The sequence below is a fragment of the Meleagris gallopavo genome, chromosome 10 (genome assembly GCF_905368555.1).
Source record: "Meleagris gallopavo chromosome 10, MGAL_WU_HG_1.1, whole genome shotgun sequence".
Taxonomy (NCBI): domain Eukaryota; kingdom Metazoa; phylum Chordata; class Aves; order Galliformes; family Phasianidae; genus Meleagris; species Meleagris gallopavo.
Window position 1 is genome coordinate 22465605 of NC_139413.1, and position 20746 is coordinate 22486350.

The 20746-nt window shown below is 40.3% G+C and overlaps 1 protein-coding gene across 5 annotated transcripts in view; it reads right to left on the reverse strand.

Annotated features, from left to right (window-relative positions):
• Nucleotides 1-20746, reverse strand: part of BEND5 (BEN domain containing 5) — an 853353-nt gene that overhangs the window by 331136 nt on the left and 501471 nt on the right. Inside the window, exons 1-3 of one of the 5 annotated variants that reach the window (XM_085232380.1) lie at nt 14744-15179; nt 2593-2726; nt 575-944 (exon numbers count right to left, since the gene is read on the reverse strand). The exons of 3 other annotated variants lie outside the window; for them this stretch is intronic. In XM_085232380.1, coding sequence (XP_085088506.1) covers nt 575-944; nt 2593-2726; nt 14744-14963 — 724 coding nt within the window. In that variant the 5' untranslated portion in view covers nt 14964-15179. Of the gene's footprint in view, nt 1-568; nt 945-2592; nt 2727-14743; nt 15180-20746 lie in introns of those variants that run through there. One more of the 5 variants, XM_085232379.1, reaches the window with a different exon arrangement.

Sequence of the window (20746 nt, forward strand, 5' to 3'; positions counted from 1 at the left end):
TTTTCTTAATTACTCTTTAACAAGCCATTATTTTTCAAACAGCATGGCTGTTTAAAGCCACTGCCAAGAAGTTCAGGTGTATTCCACATTCCAGTGTGCTACTGACGGGAAGTGGGGGCAGAAAATGGGAGGTAACACAGTCACTTACATAACAAAAAACCCTAACTGAAAGAAGTAAAATAGTTTTTGCCCATATTTTCATTGCACTGCCTTTTCTTTCTTCTTTTTTTCTTTTTAAAACTGGAACATACTGGTATATTTTGCAGATTAAACTTTATTATCTTTTTCAGCATATACTGGAAGTTGAAAGACCTGTTAAAATACAGCTGCTTAAAACGAAACTCTGATTCAGCCAAACCAGCACAAAGACCTCTTCTACCATTAAAGAAAAACCCAGACATACATATCATACAAATTCGACGTATATTGTACAGCCATAGCAGAAAAACCCTTTTAACATCCAATGTCCAGTTTAACAACCACTGCTATTCTTCAAAAACGTTTCCATTACTATTGATCACATTTGCAAAATTCATTAAAACTTGTCCCATTTAAGTCCGGCACTTACCACTACCTAGTCTTAGAAGCAGTACATCCTGGAGTCTCCTGTTCAAGTCTCTGAGCTCTTTCATTTCTGACACGAGTGCCCCATATTCCTTTAGCTTCTTTGCTTGTTGCACAAGCTGCCTCCGCGTTCTTTCAAGCTCCTGTTGAATGTGTCTCATTTCTTCTTGTTGCTGTTGGTAACTCCTCAGCAATTCTTCATACAGAATCCGAGGGACTACAGCATCGTCCATGTTGTTCATCCCTTCTGAAGCCTCCATGAAAGCCTCCTCAGGGCTGGAAGTATTACTGAGACTCATCCCATTTTGTTTTTCAAGGCGAGCAACAACTGCTTCGATGCTTTTGTGTGTACCTTCACTTTGTTTCCTTCCATCTTGCCTCTGAATGTTACAATAAAAATAATAATAATTAGAACTATAGTAAGGTTTATTATAAATTAAAATTCTACAGATTTGTGGACTGTTAATATTCTTTTACTTATTAAAAAATGCAAAAAAAAAAAAAAAGTCTGCCTGCAAAAATGTTTTGCCTATCAAATTCTTTTGAAGACACATGCTGTAGCTATCATGCAGGTGTAATTCAGCAAAATGCATATACAAGCTTCTGAGGCACAGAGATCTTTCTTTCAGGTCTTTCTTTCTGCATTTGTGCAACACCTGCAAACTGACTGTGTAATAGGTCACTCCATTCCATATACAAAGCTAATTTATTAAAAAAATAACACTGGATCTAGATCTCTTTTCCATTGAAGTTCATGCTTAACATCTAGATTTCCTACAACAGTGGCTTTTCTGGTAGGTCAGAGAGACAGTCAATTATGTTTGTCACCTGTGATGACATCAGAGATCAAAGGAGCACACCACACAAAGCTGCTGTATGCATTGAGGGCTTGTCCTCCCCACACATGAAGAGACAAAGCCTTCTGGCTTTTCCTCTGCTACATTAGCCCAACGGGTGAACATGTTAACACTATCAGAAAACAATGAAAGGGAATTGAAAACACTGAAGTTGGAGACAGAACGTATCATCTAGTCTCATTTCCCTGATCAACTGATTGTTTCACTGTTAGTTCTACATTGCAGAAGCTTCACCTCCTTTGAACTCTTGGCAGAAATTTACCTTCAGTCTTCTAAATAAAATCCAAACTCTATAAATTAAAGCACACCTGTTTTTGGGGGCCCATACAGCAGTATTAAAATGTAACAGTATGTGTAAAAGTCACTACGTTTTATTGGCCAAATATGGAAAAAGCATTTGGACTTCCAAGCAACTGCAAGGAAAGCAAATGTAGTTCATAGACTAGAGACAAGAAGCTGACACTATCAATTCCCATACCACAATATCCATGAGTAATGTGGCAGAAAATGAGATTACTTCATGTTATGCCTGCTCCACAAAAAAAAAAAAAAAAAAAAAGCTTGCCCACCATAAAGAGATGTATTAGCATCATTCCTGCAGCTGCAAAACACATGAAGCCACAGAACATTATTTTATTCCAAAGGTTGGCAGGCTTTTAAAGAAATCATCCGATATCAAAAAATAAATATGGTTACATAGTGGGCTTCTGCAATCTGGACCCAAAAAGGCAACTGGCAGTTATAATATAGGGATGCTGCCTTGTCACTTTGTCTTCCCAAGCACTGCTGTATTTGAGAAGTCTCAGAGCACCTCTTCCAATTCCAAACAAGCAAAGTGCATTAGGTCATAAGTGCCACCGAGAACAGCTGGTCACTTTTAAAGCATTCTGCACCCAAGTGAAAGAGCATTGTTCCAAAAACCTCGAATAGCAATTAAGCCACGTGAGACCATATAAACAGGAAAGCGTTTGATTGCACACGAATCAGGTTTTTGAAAACCCATACCATATCCCCTCCACTCCTAATTTGAACCAATTACAATAAACACAATGTTTTAAGGAGATCAAAAGCAGGACTGGAATTCTTAAGCTATGAAGTCTGTATATGCCCCAAGCACTTCCTCCCCCCTCCAAAAAAAAACAAAAGAAAAAAAAAGGAAAGTCTTCAGTACCTTACTGTGTCTAAGCTCCACATCTTCTTCCCCATAATCTGTAACCTCCCCAGCTTCTTCTACGTGATTGAGAGAGAGTTTGGGGATTTTAATTTTCTTCTGCATCACACTGTTCTCAAGGTCAGTTTTGTCCTCTAAAATGTATATCGAAAGTAAAATTTTGTTATATTAATCAGTGTTCTTACTTCCAAATGCTACATGACTTCAGTAAGACTCATTTATAAAAAAAAAAAAAAAAAAGAAAGAAAGAAAAATGTCCCATGCTTCATTCCCCTCAAATTAATGCATGGCGTAACTCAACTGATAGCCATTGACAATGCTAGAGTTTCAACAGGAGATCATCTGGCCAAACCCAAGCTTAAGTATTGTAAAATGCCGAGCTAAGTTTACTGGAATCATCAGAAGTGTCAACAAGTGGGTAGTACTATCACTAAATAAGAGTTAAAGATGCTGTAAATAAGGCAACTTCCTAAAAGCATCTGCATCACTTTAAGTTTACCAAAAGTATTTTCATATTCATAATCTGTTGCTATAGTTCAGACTCTGCTGAGGCTTAAAGTGAAAATAAACTTGGTTATTTACCCTGTACTGTACTTGTACCAACAATCAGCAGCACAGATTTGTTTGCTAACATGGCAGATTCTGCAGTCATGCAAAGATCAAGGCAGGAAGAGGAGATGCTGCAGGACATGTTGAAATCTCTGAATCTCAAAAAATTTACGTAAAATATTTTCAAGTATGAAACATTCTAAAATACCTCAAAATTAAGTATTTCCTGAAAATGTTTGAAGCATTTTAGTATTTTTGAAAAGATGCAAAGGGGGCAGGGAAGCAAGAGTACAGTCATCCCAAATGTGTCTGTGACCTGTGAAATTCTTGCAGAGCAAACCAAGTCTAAAGAATTCCCCAGCTTGTCTACCCATGCAGGACTTCAACAAGGAGCGATGCCTTTAAAGTCTGAAGTGTTGTATTTGTGCACTGAAAGTCTATGAATAAGAAAATGTTTTGAGTCTTCTTATCCACCTGCAAACTGTATTTCAGAAAACGTCCCATGAATATTTTTGAAGGTGCTAATGAGGATGACATTTCTTAGTGTTTAGTTGCATTGACTTCTGCTTTCTCACATTAGCATCTCTCCACAGGACCTTGAAATGGTTAGAGTTGACAACACAGAAAAGGGAAACAAAGGTAAATCACTGTTTAATGAGGAGCGAGGCATTCATTAGAAATGAATTACACAGATGAATGCAATTTATTTTGTTACAGATAGAAATGGATCTCTTGTAGGCAAATGGTGATATTACAGCCCACGGCTATGTAAAAAGAAAAGGCACAGAAAACGCAGAATAAGACATTAGACAACCTGAAATGAAATGCAGATGGTTGCAATAAATACTAAGACAGATGCAAAACGAAACAGATAAACAACAGAAAACAGCTAGGCTTATTTTAGATCATTCTCTGTTCCCCAGAGCACCATGGATGCTTATCCCAGTAAAACAAAAAGGCAATCCAACTGTTTCAGTGTTGGGAAAAAAAAACCCACAAAAATACACAGAGAAAGAAACAAACAGAAAAATAACAACAGCACACAAAAACCAACCCTACATTTCCATTTATCTGGAAAATACAGGTTCATCAGAAGAGTGACAAGCTCACTTCTACTGTAAGAGAGCAGAGGATAAGACAGCCCTTACTAAAAAACAAACAAACCCAAACATACAAATTTAATTGAAGGACAGGTTAATGGGTATTGGTATCTTCTTGGAAGATCAAAAAGTGGAAAATAAATAAATCCAGATGGAAAGAAAAATATACATTTTTCTGTGAGTATACACTTTGATGCACTGGAGCGTTTCACTAAAATATGTGCTCACAATTCTTTTGAGTGCACATTTATTGCAGAGCAAGCTTCCCTAGGTTGCTTTGCCAAACCATCTTCCATAGAACATGAAGAACAACATTCTACATCTCTTCTGCGTTTAAAGAATGCAGATCTGTTTCTCTGGTCTGAAATAACCCTTGGCCTCATTACAAGGTGGACATAATCCAATTGCTTCACATAGTTACCTAAAGTGCCTGCTGGCAGCTACCTGAGGTCAGCCCTAGCCAGAACTCCAGGCAAACTGGAAATGGACACCATCAATTCTGCCCACGGCCTGGGAAAAAAAAGGCTTGAAATACTTCTGGAAAGGAGTCACAGAGGAATAAGTGCATGTGCAGGCTACAGTGAAGTCAGCAAATACCTTCTGACATACAAAACATTAAAATAAAAACAATTTGGAAGAACAGAAATATTTTTCTTTTGGTTTTGGTTTTCTATTTTTTAAGTCAACTTGTAAAGGTTAAGAACGCATTCGATGCTCTGAAGAACAGAAATGAAAGAAAAAACCCAGTTTGGGGGTCAAGTAAAACAATGCACTTTATCTGAATTCTTTAGCCTCCATTCCCCTCAGTTTCTCAGTCTGCCTATGAAGTCTGTATTTACACGACTCTACAAGTGGACTGAATGTAAAAGTGTATTTATATACCTCCTTACGAATGCTTAGTTTATCAGTTATTGGTGTCTAACTATCAGCACAAGTCTCTCCTGTGTTTGGCAAACCTTTGCGTTTGGTTTCTTGATACTACTGCTTATCCTGTAAATAAACCAGTGAGTTGAAGAATTACTTTTCCCCACATGCACAAAATTTGTAGAAACAATGGTAAAAATGGGCCTGTGTAAGTTAAAGCTCAGGATTTTTTTCATGTAGTTGATGAACTAATAACGTTATGTTCCTCTGTCTTCCAATAAAACTCCATGCAATGTTTTCTTACATACATTTCTAGGCCTATTTATACCTAACACAATTCATCCAGTGTGTTGGATATTAAAAAGGCCTTTGTTGTTGTTGTTTCTTGAAGTACATTTCTAACTTCTGTTGTCTTCCACATTAGCTGCAGATAGAGCCAGAAAAAAAAATTCTTAATTTTAGCATAATGCTTAAGTACTGGCCCATGTTCTGTAAATATTAATGGTATTTGGGAAGGGGTGGGAGGGAAGTGAGAGTAGACCAGAGGGAAGGGTAGGAGAAACATGAATGTGTCTTTTGATCTGTTCTTCTTAGAACTCCATTTCTGCTGTTGTGTAAGCCCACAAAAGGCAAGGACAAAAGATTAATCCTGAAAATGTGAAACATGCACAAATCCTGAGCCAGGAGAAAACCAGGATATGAACCTAAATAACTAGACAAGACGCAATTTGCTGACAGGAGCTATAGAACACACTGAGAAAGGCAGTCCCAGAAATGCTGTCACTCAGAGCCTTTTGCAATGACGTGAATTGTTTGTCCAGACTTTGCCCCCAGTCATTTAAACTTTGACACAAGTTAAAGATTATACCTTCCCTTTGGTGGTCATAAACAGACTGTCACTAAGTTGTATCTACTGCTCTTCCTGTGTGTGAAATAAGTGTTTTAGTGAAACTGACCACTGAGAACTAGCACTTAACATTATTAATTAGGTACTTGTAATGAAATAATCAGCACAGAAGCACGATGCAAGCATAGACAGCATTGAAGCCCTCTGCCCTTTAAATAGACATTCCAGAAGACACGAAGCATGAAAAACTGCTTTTGTGCACAGTAGTCAAGAGAAAATGGTATTTTGTGATTCAATACACAGAATGAAGAATGCTGGAATAACAGTACACCAGGAAAAGGTCAGGCTTGGAGAGATCTCACCAGTCAACCTCAGCAGGTATTGAAGTACGAGGCTCAAGAGCCAGTGCACGTGACAGCACTTCTCAGTCCACATGGCCGTCTCCCATTGTTCCTCAGCTAGCAAGAAGAAAACAAACTGCTGGGAAATTTCAGAGTGGCTGGGAAGACATTTGCCTTCAGCATTGCCAAAAGAAAAGTAAAGGAAAGAAAAAAGTCAAAAAACCATGCCTGCATTAGAGAATCAGTATCAACTAGCGAAGGATAAACTGTTCCTGGAATGTCTCCTTCAGTCAGGGCCTTCGTTTCTGCATCAGAATGGGTGGATCTGAGCCAAAATGCAATAGCTTCGAGTCTACAGCAGTAGGGAACTGAGGCAGACAAAGTGAGTTTGACAGGGCAGGAAATGAGTTGGTTAAATTCAAGTAAAAATACGTTAGTGACCTAAAATTGAAAACCATATTCCGGGATGTAGAGTAGAAGTATGGAAAACTCAAAGTCTCTTTAAAACATTCCTTACTTTCTAAATTAGTGGTACATACTGAAGAAACTAATCCCTTCAAAAAATAGTTCACATTCTGTTTGTGTGTTTGTTTGTTTTCTAACTTCTGGAGTCAAAGATGAAAAACTAGAGGAAGACTGCTCTGCACCCTGAGTAGATGAGAATGGAAGATTTTGGATCAGCCCAAATAAGGGGCTCAGTGATGCTATAAATCTTACAATAATAAAATGAGAGAACCTTGAGCAAAATTCATCCTTTCCCTAAGCCTTCAAAAAAAATTCCACCCCTTGTGAAAAATGATATACTGACAGTTCAAGAAATTTAACATCACTCTTCCCATTTTTAGGCATATACCCAACACATATGGGCAGCACCTGCAAAGAATTCAACGCAGCAGCATGGGGAGAACTGCCTCACTGCTGCCTGAGAGAACAGCATTGCCTCCGTAGGTTTTGCACTGCTTTCAGTGCACACTTAAAACAAGACAGACTCTCAAGAACTAAACAAAAAACCCACAGACAAAGGTATACTTGGTGCTTCAAAACAAATACAAGCATGGAGCATCACAGGGCATGGATTCCTAAGTGGCACTTAAACACAAATAAACAATAATCAATATCACTGTGACTGAAAATGAAAGCAGTGTGATAATACAACAAAGAAAACCAAGCTAGTTTATTTGAAAATGGAAAGAAATAAAAGAGCCATAAATTTCTTGCATTAGCTAAGGAAGTCAAGAAGAAAGACTTGAAGAGGAAGATGTGATTTCAGAACGTATAACAACCCTGCAGGCTCAGAAGGTGATCAGGACATAGAGAAAGAAAAATTCTTCTTGCACAAACCACCCCTGAGCCTAAGACCTCTACCAAAGCAAAGAAACTCAAAACCACAGCAATATACAACACAATGGAATGGATGGTGTAAGAATGCAAAAGATACGCGAGGAAGTGAGCCACTGAAGTTGAAGCAGCTAAAATGAGGGGAGCAGGCAGAGAAGGGATCAAACATTTCTGCGTAAGGATGTCAGAGAAGGAAGCTGGAAAGAAATTTCAGGAAGTGAGAAAAGTAAGGAATAAAAAGGCAAAGCAGAGTATCCATCAGGCTAATATCACCCTCAAAAATTTAAGAACTAAATACCCATGAAAAACATCCTGAGAAAAAGACAGCAACAGACAACTGAGCGACCAGGGAAATGTCTTCAAAAAGAAGTGTGCTCCAAACATCAGGGAAGAACATAACAAGCAGCAATACTGACAAACAAGGCCAAAAAGCACGTACAGGTGAAGACATGCTCTTGAGAAACCAGCCAAAAGGTTGCTAAACCTTATGAATTGCATTTGAATGGAGAGAATAGAAGCCAGACTGAAAATAACTCTAAATGAAACTGGAAAAAGGCTTGTGAGGTTTGGAGATATTGGGTAAGGAGGACGATGTACCAGAAACCTGAGTCAAGAAAGCTCACTGATGATGTATTTCTTAACTCATAAGTTAATACGAAGCCTCTCCAACAATAATTAACCAAAAGCAACATAGCCCAAAACAAATATAAATAATAATTTATGTAAGTTTTAATTTGTTTATTTTTAACCAATATAGGTTATTATTCTTTTTATAAACAAAACCCTCTTATTTAATTTCTTAAAGGATTAAAACAGTGTCTGTTGGCAGTAGAAAATGATGGAGCCATTAAATCAAGTAAAGACATGCAGATTGAGAAACATGAAATCAAGGTGGGTGATTTTTGGTTGGTTTTTGTTTTGTTTTTTGTTTTTTCCCCCCAAAATGGCGAGGATAGCTTTAATCTTGGATCCAATATTTATTTAAATACAGACTTTGAATAACTTGATCTCTCTGTCTATCTCAGTGTCTCCATCTGCCCCACTGAAGCACTGTGCAGATTTCTTAATATTGTACAAAACTCTGAGCACATCAAACGTGGAATCATAGAATAGCCCAGGTTGGAAGGGACCTCACGGATCACAAAGCTCCAACCCTCCACCACAGGCAGGGCCACCAACCTCCACATTTAATACTAGGCCAGGCTGCCCATGGCCTTGAGCACCTCCAGGGATGAGGCATCCACAGCCTCTCTGGGCAGCCTGCTCCAGCATAAAGGAATATAATTATTCTGGAACAGTTCTCATAATCCTTTTGGAATCAAAAACAATAATGTATTATTTCCATTAAATGAAAAAATATATATTCTTGAAAACAAGCATAAGATTAATATCCTTTAAGTCTTTACTCCGTACCTATATGCAAAACTCAATTATGGGAACTACTTTTCAAAAGCCTGGACATGCTAAGTATTTCATGAAAATTTACCTATTACAAAAGCTGTTTATTTTTCAAAAAGTTCAAGAGTTCATCTCAAGACATCATCCTCTCAATGACAGCTACAGTTTGTCAATTTGCCTGCTATAGGCAGTCAGCCTGAATCACACCAAAGAACTTCATTAGTACCAACCCTCGATAATGATTTCCTGATCATAAAGGCCAGAAAAAGCAGCAGCCTACAGGGAACTCTCCAGGAAACCTCCATAACCTCTCTGCCTGAGGAATGAGTTTGCTATGGAAATAGTGGGTAGATTCATATATTTTTTAGTTTCCATACAAATATTATGTGGTTCAGTTGGTGCTATTTTTAAAGGATTTCCAGAAGCAACAACAACAACAAAAATACAAAAAAAAGCCCCAACAACCCAGCAAATAAAGAGTAGCACTTAGGCTAGCACTGGAAAAAATGTTTTACAGTCAAATTAAGAAAACAAAAACGATAAGTTAAATTAATCTCCCTTTTCACTTCCCTGCAAAATTTAGCGTATTTTAATTAGTAAGTGTTAGTTACCATAGTTACCTTTCCCATACTACCTTCGAAGTCAATTTTATTAAAATCCTGAAATTCATATTTTTATTGTACCATAGCTAAACTTACGCAACATTTACAAGCATAACTTGTGTTATATGCTATAATGTGTGTATTAAGACCAAGAGAAATGACAATGCTGTAAGTGGCCCGTAAGGGCGTGTGTCATAAAAATAAACTAGTAAATGACTTCTGACTCTTCTGAAGCAAAAAGCAAAGGTGACTGAGGAACAAGCAGGTCAGCTGAGACCAAAAGATACTTCTTTCCACAGTAGGATATATAGGAAGAAATAACTAGAGGGTAAAATCTTGCAGTAAAATTGCTTTTAAATTCCTTTTCATTTACACTTTATGTTGCTGATGATACATACCCATCACCACTATCATAATAGTTACTGGATATGGTTTTAAAAGTTCTAAACTCCTTTTTGATGCTGCCACTTAGCTTTGCATTGATGCGCCCTACTTCAACGCTGAATGCTGAACAAGCTCTTTAACTCAGACACACTCCTACAGTACAATATGGAAGAAACGGAAAAAAAGAATCCGTTCTTCCTCTTGAAATAGTTAAAAATTAACAGGAAATGAACTATGTTTTGAACAAGCTTCCTTCAGCACCGCTGGGCTCAGCCCTGCTCAGTGACCAGGTCACCCCAAGGGAAGCCCCAGTGCTCGGGTAGGACAAACTGGGCTGGCTGCTCATGGGCAGCCATGCAAAGTTCAGCCCACAGGTACTCCTGAACTATCCCAGGAAAACAGACCAAAGTCTTTGACAAGCCATTGCTGGAAGGCTTCCTACAACTCCCTCAAGGCACTACCTTACTTGGGGCAACAGTGTGTCTGAGCATGGCACACACCACAGCATCGCTACACTCGGCTCTGCCTAATCCAGCTCCCCAGGCTGTCTGAATAGTGAAAGGATTCAGAATGACTTTACACATCAAGATCACCTGCTGACCCAAATGCTGCACATTCTTGGTATAACCTAAAATCCCAACTTGTAAATTTTCACCTGCTCCAGCACTTGACAATGCTCTCCTCCATTAACTATTCAAAGCAGGGAGCTTCAGCTTCTTAAGATTAATCCACTCTCAAACTTAGTCAAAACACAGCAACAAAATCATTTAATTGAAAACCGTTCCAGGAATGGAGACTTTAAATCTGTCTGAAACACAGCAAATTACCTCATCATGAGCTGTTCAGACTTTTAAAGACTTTAAAAAGAAAAAATAATAATAAAAAAATATCATCAAACCTACTTAAATAAAAAGTGGAGAATCACATTTTATGAAAGGACAAGGAAGAATACAGATGCACACAGGTATTAATGTGCCTGCTGTGGCAGGCAGGGAATTGCAGTCAGGATCTGATTGAGACGTGTTTGCTGTGATGGTGCAGGTGGGAAGTGCTAAGGGCAGTAGCTAGAGAGAGCAATTATTTACTGCAGTCAGGAAAGAATGCCTCCAATTAGAAGACAGTCACTATTAACTTGTCAACAGATGCAGCCCGGAGTAGTAAACTTTCAAAAAGTTCCTGTACATTGATTTGTTCCACCTTGCTTTGCAATGTGATGAGCATTAGAAGTGGCTCCAGCAGGGTCATGTAAGGATCACTCTAAGGTGTACACATGCTTATGGACAAAACTGACAATGATTACATCGGACAGGAGCAAAAAAAGTTGCAAGTGGCACACCTGTTTCAACAAGAGGGACGAGAAAAACAGCTTTTGTGTTTAGATGAAAGGACATGAAAGAAATAAAAATAAAAGGTGTGGATGATCAGAAGGAAGGCTCAAGCTCTTTCTGAAAAGCTGCCTATTTATTTTATCCTCAGTGAGAAAGAGCAGTTAACATGCCACCTCAAGAAACTGCCTTACAGTGCAGCTTCAGTCCACTGAGCTGTATTTTCCATCCAAGAGGTAAATAAAGTGATTCCTTTATTACTACGTAACATCAGTTGCCTGTTAACCAAATGCTGATCTTGCTATGGAACAGAACACTCATTTTAACATGCTTTCTATGGCTAGCTCTCTACAACCACCCTAGTCAGGGGTTAACCTGCTTTGTTTCAGCCTTAGTCTTTGGCTAACTTTTGACATAGTTGAAGGTTCCCCAACCACTAGCAGCAGTTCCCAACCACACACACAGAGGAACAACAGACATGTACTGCTGCTCAGAACAATCCCTCTGCTCTAATACCACTATGTACTACTGTTGAAGTCGTCAGAAGAAAGTATTTATCTCCTCATCATATCAAGTCTATCGCAACTATGTGCTGTTCTGAGCACGCCCAACATTCTTCCCTTTTCAGCTCTTCCTGCCTTGCAGAATCCATAATATTTCTCACTGATGTACAGATTTCTGAACATCCAACCTCAACACAGGGATCAAAGAACTGCTTCAAATCAGGACAATTGTTTCACAAACAATTTACAAGACAAATGCTCCAATAAATTTTGTACTGTAGGTGTGAACATACACCTATCTCTAGGTGAACTAGAGAGTCAGGATGGTAAAAGTGTATTTTTATTTTTTTTTTTAAGACAGTAGAAGAGTTGTTTCAAGTAGCTCTTGTATCAGTATTCTTTCTTTACTCCTTCCTTTTTGATGTTACTAAAGAAGAAAGCTAAGAGGTTTTTTTGTATTCTAACTTCCACTGCAACAACACTGTTAGATCATGAAAATACATATAAGCAGGTACCATCTTGCTTACTTGAACAGCTTTGGAACATCAGTGTGCAACCTGTTGAAACTCTACCAAGAAAATAACAGAGCATGTTGAAACTAACTGAAAATAAAAAGAAAATTCCTCCTCCATCTTTTTTTGTTTAAATTGAATATGTATACTATCACAGTGATCCTAAAGACTGTTTCTAATGGGCAATCCCCAAACCAAAGTAGTAAATCCTTAAAGTCACTGATACACTAATTTGTGCAGACATGGGCTCCCCTCCAGAAATTCCAAATCATCTCAGTATGTACATTTTAAAGATAAAAGCTATTTTACCCACTTTATTTACTTTACTTCTAGCATACATTGTAATGCTTCAGGATTAAAAGTTCTATGCAAGTATGTAACACATTACTGACTTTCAAACTCATCTTTTACACTATAAAAGCAGGTTGCATAACATCAGATTCGTAACGTTTGCTACAAGTTGTCTTAATCTGTTTGCCACACAAACTTAATTGGTCACTAGAAACCAAAAGTTAATCTTACATGAAGATACTTTTATCCCCAGTGTTTTAACCACTATAAAATAAACATCAACATTAAAAATTTGGTGAGAAAGTGAAAACTCTGAAAGTAACTAATCCTTTAACTACAGCGTGTTTAATTCAGTTATGGAATTTTTATATGGTAGAGGAAGGAAAGAAGAACCAGAATAAAGACTCATATGAAAAACATGTAACTTACACATACACATCACATGTATTGAGATGGAGCACACATGATAAAAATAGTTCTGTGTTTCTTTGTGTTTCTGGCTCGGTAGGAAAAGTTCCTGTAAAAACTAAGATCTCTGAGGAGCAATTAATGTAGATCTCTAAAACAGGTAACAAGCCTTGCCCTCTGGAGAAACAATATATACTGCGTGTTCTGGATCTAGAGAGATGAAGAAAACTCTCTAGTAGACTTCTCTTAGGAACAAACTGTCTGGGATGAGTGAGTTGACTAAAGTAGAGCACTTTCTGCTGGAAAACTGAGGCAACTTTGTAGGCTCACCACATGAGCAAAACAGCATCACTGAGAACACTGAAACACTTGAGAAAGGGCACTTCCCCAGTAAGAAAGAAGGTGGTAAACTCCATGTGGGTAACTTCTGAGAAGAGGCCAAGCAAACCCCAAGCAGAGACACTGCTGTCTTCCATGTAGACAGCAGGCAACACACTAATAATTCATATACCAATTCTCCTGTGCTACAGACAGGTCACACACAACACTGCATGTTGGCAAAGAATGACAAAAACTTTGCAGAAGAATCCACTCCTCTGTCAGCCTCTGTTATTTCTGAACTCTGGGGATACTCCTGCAGATATTCACAAATCATAAAAACTCTGCAGGGAAATGATGTACAAGCTCTCCTGTTTCTTATTTGTTCCAAGCATCTGCTTATGGCCACTACTGTACACAGGCCACTGGTACAAGTCACTCTCTGACTCAGGCACTAGATGGACCACCAGCTGACCCACTTCAATAACTGCTGTTTCCAAAAATAAAATAAAAACTAGGAAAACACTAGTTTTACATGCCTGTAGCACTAAACTGCCCTGTTTGGGGATGAGAAGCAGGCACGGCCTTCTCAGTGCAGGAGAGCAGATTCCGCAGCCCAGGCCATATTTGGGGAAATGGCCACAGGGCTGTATTTCTCCCCAAATGTGGAACTCAGGACCGGAACCCTGCATCCTGTGGGCCACACAGTGACACTCAGCTTGTCCCATCCTATGGGACACCTCCACACCAGCCAGTAGCTTGCTCCAAACACCCTCAAACTTTCTTCTCATACCAGCTGTGAGGAAGACAGAGTTTTCTGCGGCTGCAAGGAAACTACAGAAAGTCTTTGTGCTGCCAACAGGACACGACGTGGGTAACCACACAGCAGCACCAGGGTTTAAATGGCCAAAGTATGGGTTTGCGTTTTAAATGTGCAGTTGAAGCGGTGCTCGTAGGCAGGGAAGCCGTGTGTACAAGAATCGTGGAGCAAACACACTGAGCACCACCAAGCCCCACACAAAGCTCCGCTTCCCCTGCTGCTGCCTCCTGATTTGGGAAGTCGCTTAAACTAACACAGCAGACAGAAACCAGCAACACAGCTCCAATGTGGCAACACGAGCTGCGAAGGTGCAGAAATGACTCCATGCACTATAAATACGCTGGGCAGGGAAACCTTCCCTTTTTTTTTTTTTTTTTCCCCCTCGGTGAGGGGGGGGGGTCTCCCAACACGGCCCCACTCCCCACCCTGCGGCCCCCCGGCCCAGCCCTGAGGGTCACTTGCGGGCCCCCCCCTTTTCGCCCCCCTCCCCCCTTAGGGCTCCGTCCGCCGCCCGCCCGCCCCCTCCCTCAGCCGGCCCTGCCCGCGCCCACCTGCCAGCGCCAGGATCTGGGCCTTGTGGAGCAGCAGGCGCTCCCCCCACTCGCCGGTGCTCTCGTCGTCCTCCTCCGCCGCCTCTTCGGGGTTGCGGTACACCGTGTAGACCTTCTGGTTGTCGAAGTCGAGCTGGGACGTGGGGCTGAAGTCCTGCACGCAGGAGACGGGCAGCGCGTAGCAAACGTTGTCCTCCAGGAACCGCACAAAGGCGTACATGGTGCGGCGGCGGGCGGGGCGGCCGCGCCGGTCCCGCACTCCCCGCTCTGTTATTGTTCCTCAAAATCCGCCTCTGCGCTCGGCTGAGCTCGCCTGGCCGCGCCGCCAGCCGGGCAGCCCCAGCGCCGGGCAGACGCGAGCAATCCAGCGCGGAGCGACGCGAGCCGGGCTGAGGGGTGGGCGGGAGAGGGCCGCGCTGTCGGCGAGGACACGACGGGTGCGGCCCTCCCGCGTCGGGTTCGGGGCTGCGCCGGGCGGGGAGGCGCTGCCCCTGGGGGTTCGACGCACCGAACTCTTTGCGGTGCGGGGCCCGTACAGAAGTGGGGCTGTTCCTGCTCTGTGGGGGTACGGGGAGCACGCACGCACGCAGGCCGGGCCAATACTTTGAGCAGTGGGGGAAAGGAGAGCAGGTGGGTCGCAGGCAGGCGGCACCGCAGAACGGCACCTATTGGCTTAGTAGCAGCGCAGTCCGAACGTGCGTTGTTGTGTGAAGGTCTTGAGTGTGATGCTACTGCTGAACCACTGATGGGGCACCGATGGTAACGTCCAGTGGCCGCTGTTGGAAGAACTCAGAGGCTCCTTGCCATCCCCCACGTGAAGATGTTCTATGCAAGTGTATGAAAACAAAGCTGGGAGACCGTGCCATTCATTGCAGCACAAGTTCCCAAGCTGCTGGAGACACGTTTATATTCGGTGTGGATGTTTTGAGCTTTCTGTATGGAAAAAAAATTAATTATAATGCACCTGCACCAGTTACTCCAACTCTGGTGTCCAGTGCTGAGGTCTGCATTGCCCAACTAACTGGGAGCAAACTGACAAAGTGGGGCATTGTGTAAAGGCCAAACAACAGCACAGTGAATAATGAACAGGACAGGAACATTTTTGTTTTTCTGCCTGCAGAAAGCCAACACAAAATGAAACCAGAATACTTTATCTTTCCTGGTTTGCAGATCCATACATGTTTGGAGTGATATCTCTACCCATTATATTGAGTTTAACCAAACCAAACTTGTTTTTCCTAGCTATCTTCTGTAGACTTCTTAGATATGGTACATAAGAGCAGACCACAACCCAGAAAAAAGTGAGGTTTTCACTGAGCCCTGGAACTGCTTGTCCAGAGATTGTGGAGTCTCCTGCATGCTCTGAGATAACACGTCTGAGTGTGGCCCTGGGCTACCAGAAGTCTTAGTCACAGAATAATAGAACATCCTGAGCTCAAAGGGATCCACAAGGTCCCTTCCCACCTCAGCCATTTTGTGAAAGCATCAGAAACTCACAAGTGTGTCTCTTAAGCCATGAGAACATAAGGAATGCATACAGGTATAGTTAAGCTGATCCAAGTATTTCAGTAACAGGCTGTAAACTTCCCATACAATAATGGCAGCTTTATTATTTTAGCAATTACAGAGTTTTGCAAATACTTCAGTGTAAGATTGGGGATTTAAACACCAGTGCTTTATGTTAACAATAAAGTATTGCCAGACTGGTATGTAATTACAGGCAAATATAAGTCTGCTACAAAGTATGGATGACAAATGTATTCTAGAAGCAAGGCTGCAAGGGAAATGAAATTCCAACAAAGATTGTGTTGCTGATCAAACAATAGCAGCTGCTGTAGGGATCCTATCTCCTCCACCTTATGTTATGATGAAGGTAGAAGGAGCTGCAGAGAGATGACAGAACAGGCCAATGGCTAGAATTACTCCATGGACACTGTTAGAATTACATGAAGGACAATTTTATCCCACTAAGTTCAGTGGCCAGAGAGGGATTCGGTACGCCGAATCTTATTGGTACTATATTTCCTCTGCAGCTGAAATCTATTAGCACCACCCTAAGACTGCTGTCAAGAGAAAGGAAAACAAAAATGGAGAAACTAGAAACAATAGGAGGAACTAAAAGAAGCTAAGGATGCAGAAATTAGGGTAGACCTTGAAAAAAGGAAATTTCTCATCAGCCTGGGTAATTTGCCCCAGTGTTTCACAGAAAGAAAACAAAAGGCATTTGTGTAAAGACAGCTAGCATTGCACTGTGCTTTTTTGTTCTCTTTTTTACAAAATGGAACATTCTAAACTAGCATTCACAACATTTTACATTTGAAGGTTCAATTACGCAAAGTCTGTAAAGATCTTTGTGTCAGTGGCAAAGAAAAAGGTCTCAAATCCTTTAGAAAAGCTGTTTTACAGTTCCCCACTGAAGGACATTTTTAGGAACAGATTAAGGGTCGCGATGATAAATGTGTGTTTACACTTGGTCCCCAGCACGCACATTGAGCCAGAAGGCACTATAATGCTAAAGAATTAATAATGATCCCATACATTTCTCTTCTGCCTGCAAGGAACTGTGTTAATTTTTGGCTCTGAAATCTATAAATAATCTGCATCAGTTAGCTGTGAAGCAGAGGAAGAGATCGGTTTAAGCACAGAATACACAACACCGACACTCCTTTCTCCTTCACGCCTTCCCCATTTCCAGCCAGTTGGTTGAGTGCTATCTAGCTGGAGAATATGGCCTCAAGTTTACAGATGTCAAGCTATTTTACGGGCGGGTGTTCTAAAATGCATTGTTAAGGGAATAACCGGATCCTCACCAGATTTAAATCCTGTAGCAATTTCAGCCTCTTAGAAACAATGCAACCCTGCTGAGAAAGAGATTGTCATATTTTCAAAATACAAATGAAGCCTCAGCTTTAAAAAGTAAAAGTGTCACTCCAAGAGTCAGGAAAACCACAAAGCACATCCCCAGCCCTTCTGGGACTTGTGAGCGGCTGTTTCCTGGAACACAACCTATATTTTTCTGCTGCTATTTTTCTTGAAAAGTAAAAAAAGAGCGTGAAAAAAAAAGCTGATGCCTGCTGTTTTGATGTGTTTTCACATAAAAATACAAAATGAAAAGCTAATGGTACCAATAATAGTTACGCAGGTGCTAAATCTCTTCTACAGCAAAACATTAAAATTAGGATCATCAGTCACATTACTTCCACCCTTTGTACCAAAACCTCAAGGGACGCCATATTGACTTTAAATGTACTGGTGAAGAAATTCCAATCTTCTTTTACCGTCCAGGTGAAGGGGCTTCACTACTACCTGACTACTCAGCAATAATTATATGTTGGACTACTATAGGAATCCCTACTTAGATATGTGGTTTAGAAAATTTTATTGTTTTCTTCTGAATTTATTTCTTTTCCAAGCAATACATTTCTTAAATAATTGCTTTAAAGCTCAAACGTACCCTGAGAGATGTGTTCACAATTATTTAGATAATCTACTGCATTTTAACAATAGCATTTAAAGTCATAAAAAAGTCATAAGCTTAAAGACTCTTAACAACAGTCAAGAACTGAAGACTATTCAAAAGCTTATGTATGTATACGTATTCAATCCACTCATAATCTGGTTAAATTTTGATCAAGAATATGCTCTAACAGGTGGTCAGAAAATACCTCAAATTGATCTCTTCCACAGTATCTAATTTTCTCTCACGATAAAGTGCAAGAAAAAGTCATTTCCACGTGTAAATAAACAAATCTCTCTATGAACAAAGCCATATACAACGTCTTGGTATTTTGAATGGGAGAGGGTGGCTGGAAGAGGAGAATCTACTGCTAGACTGAGCAAGGCAGACATTCCCAAAGGTTGATCCTGCTTTAGCTGTTTCAATAATGTTTAATTCTCAAGACAACATTCTTCTTTCAGCATCATAATAACTACACAAAATTCAAATGGAACAAATAATGTCCAGTTGCTGTAAAAACCTAGAAGACAGACAAGGATAATGCTTCTATCCAGATATAATTTCCAAAGTGCTCCAATACCAAGAGGAAAGTACCAAGATTACATAGATAAATTCTTAAGATTTAATCTTTTGAAATCTTTGTCCTTAAACCGTCCCCAGAAGAGAAGGAGAAGCACTGCAAGGCTGTTTAGTCCCAATTCCTGAGAGTGGTCTAACCTTTCTTGAGGCTAAGGATGCTACTCAATCTTCTTTTACATTAAACTCGCATGTCCTAACAGAATACTCTTGCAAAGAAATGAAACCTCAAAAACACTTTATGGCTGTATTCACACAAGAGACATTTATTTCCCAGAGGTAGCTGGTATATTCTGTAGCATGACAAAGTAACGTTTAAGCAAGTGATCACTGGAGGAGGTGCTTTCCTTGCTGTTATTGGCTGGCTGGAGAAAGCAAGGGCCAAAAAAAGTGCGAGACAGTCATTAAATTGCTTAAAGTTCCCAATCCAAAGATCATCATTACAATTATAAAGCTGGAAAATAAATAATTATGTTCTTTGGATTTTTTTCTACGTTGAAAAGACAAAATTCCAGTGTCTGCTGCTATGAATACTGATACTGCGGATACTGTAAGATACTTATCTTTCCCATTCTGGCATGCTATAGGATAGGTGTGAGGCTGGCAACCCTTCAAAAATGGGTGCCAGACTGTATTTTCCTTTTCCAAATTAAAGGTTGAATCTGCTCACAGAAAGTCAACAGGAATCAGGAGGTGCTGGCAATTGGCATGATCTTGCCTTGGCATGGGGCAACGGCTCTCCCCGCTCTCACCCAGTTATTCACTCAGAAAGAGCCAGAAACTGGGTCTTTCAAATCATTGTGACTTCCAGCTCCTACCCTACTGCGCACCATTCAAAATCTTGACAAACACCATCCACTGTATTCCAGCAGTATGCTGTTTTCCACACTATAAACTTGCCCGAGAGGAAAGCAAGGAAGACGACATTTTCTTTGAGCTAACTCAGACGTGGACTCACCTTTAAAATATGTCCTTTTGGTACCATTGCCACCATTTTCTAGAACTGTGCTGAGCACATGGCTGTGGTTGCAGTCCTAATGAACTTGCTACCATCCACCGATGGTTTCAGCCCACATATTTTCACTCGATCTGGAGCTCTGAAAATTTGGTTTGAAATGTTCCTTTCCTTTATTTAAACCAGATTTTTTTTTCCTGGCTTTTCATAGTTATTTTAGTAGTATGACTGTAGCTTTACATATATACATTTCGCACCGCTGCAGTAATGTCATTCCTTCCATACCATATGTATCAAAGGGACTTTAATTTGGCAAGGTCTCAACTCTACATAACCTTCTGGCTTCAGTGTACATTACAGTTACTACACACTGCCCATGATTATATTATGCTTCAGACAGAGATTCTGAGTAAGACAGTAATCGTGATCCTTTTCATATTTCCATTTTGTTTGTTTTTTTGGTTTTTTTTTTTTTGTTCTTCCATCTCTACAGCACTGTTCTATCTGTAATCAGTATTTATATCTCATACTGGCAGGGAAAACAATCCCGTAGCCCTTTTCTGTATAGGCCAGTACTGCTTGAGAGGTTTACAAAAATAATATGAGATACGTGCAGAAGAAAAAAAAGTCAGCTACTACCAACTGCATTTTTCCAGAATGGTACCTCCATATTCACAACACTTTTACTTTCCTTTGTAAGTCTGATTTCAGCAGAAGACAGGACAGATTCTAGAGATGAGTTCTACTTTTTTGGTAAGGTTCTCGACAGTCATCATCATCATCAGGAATGGGCTTGCATAAGTGAGGACAGAGTCAAAACTGCTTAAATTTTCATAATTCAGTGCTTTTAAATTCATACTCATCTTGCTATTTCTAATCCTTTCCAGGGCTAGCTATAGTTCAGTATGAAGTGAGGTTTTAGAAAATATTTCCAGGAATTAATGCTCACAACTCACCACTTCAGAAGAGAAGATCAACTTTCCTACTTTTAATGAAAGTCACATTTGGAGATGGG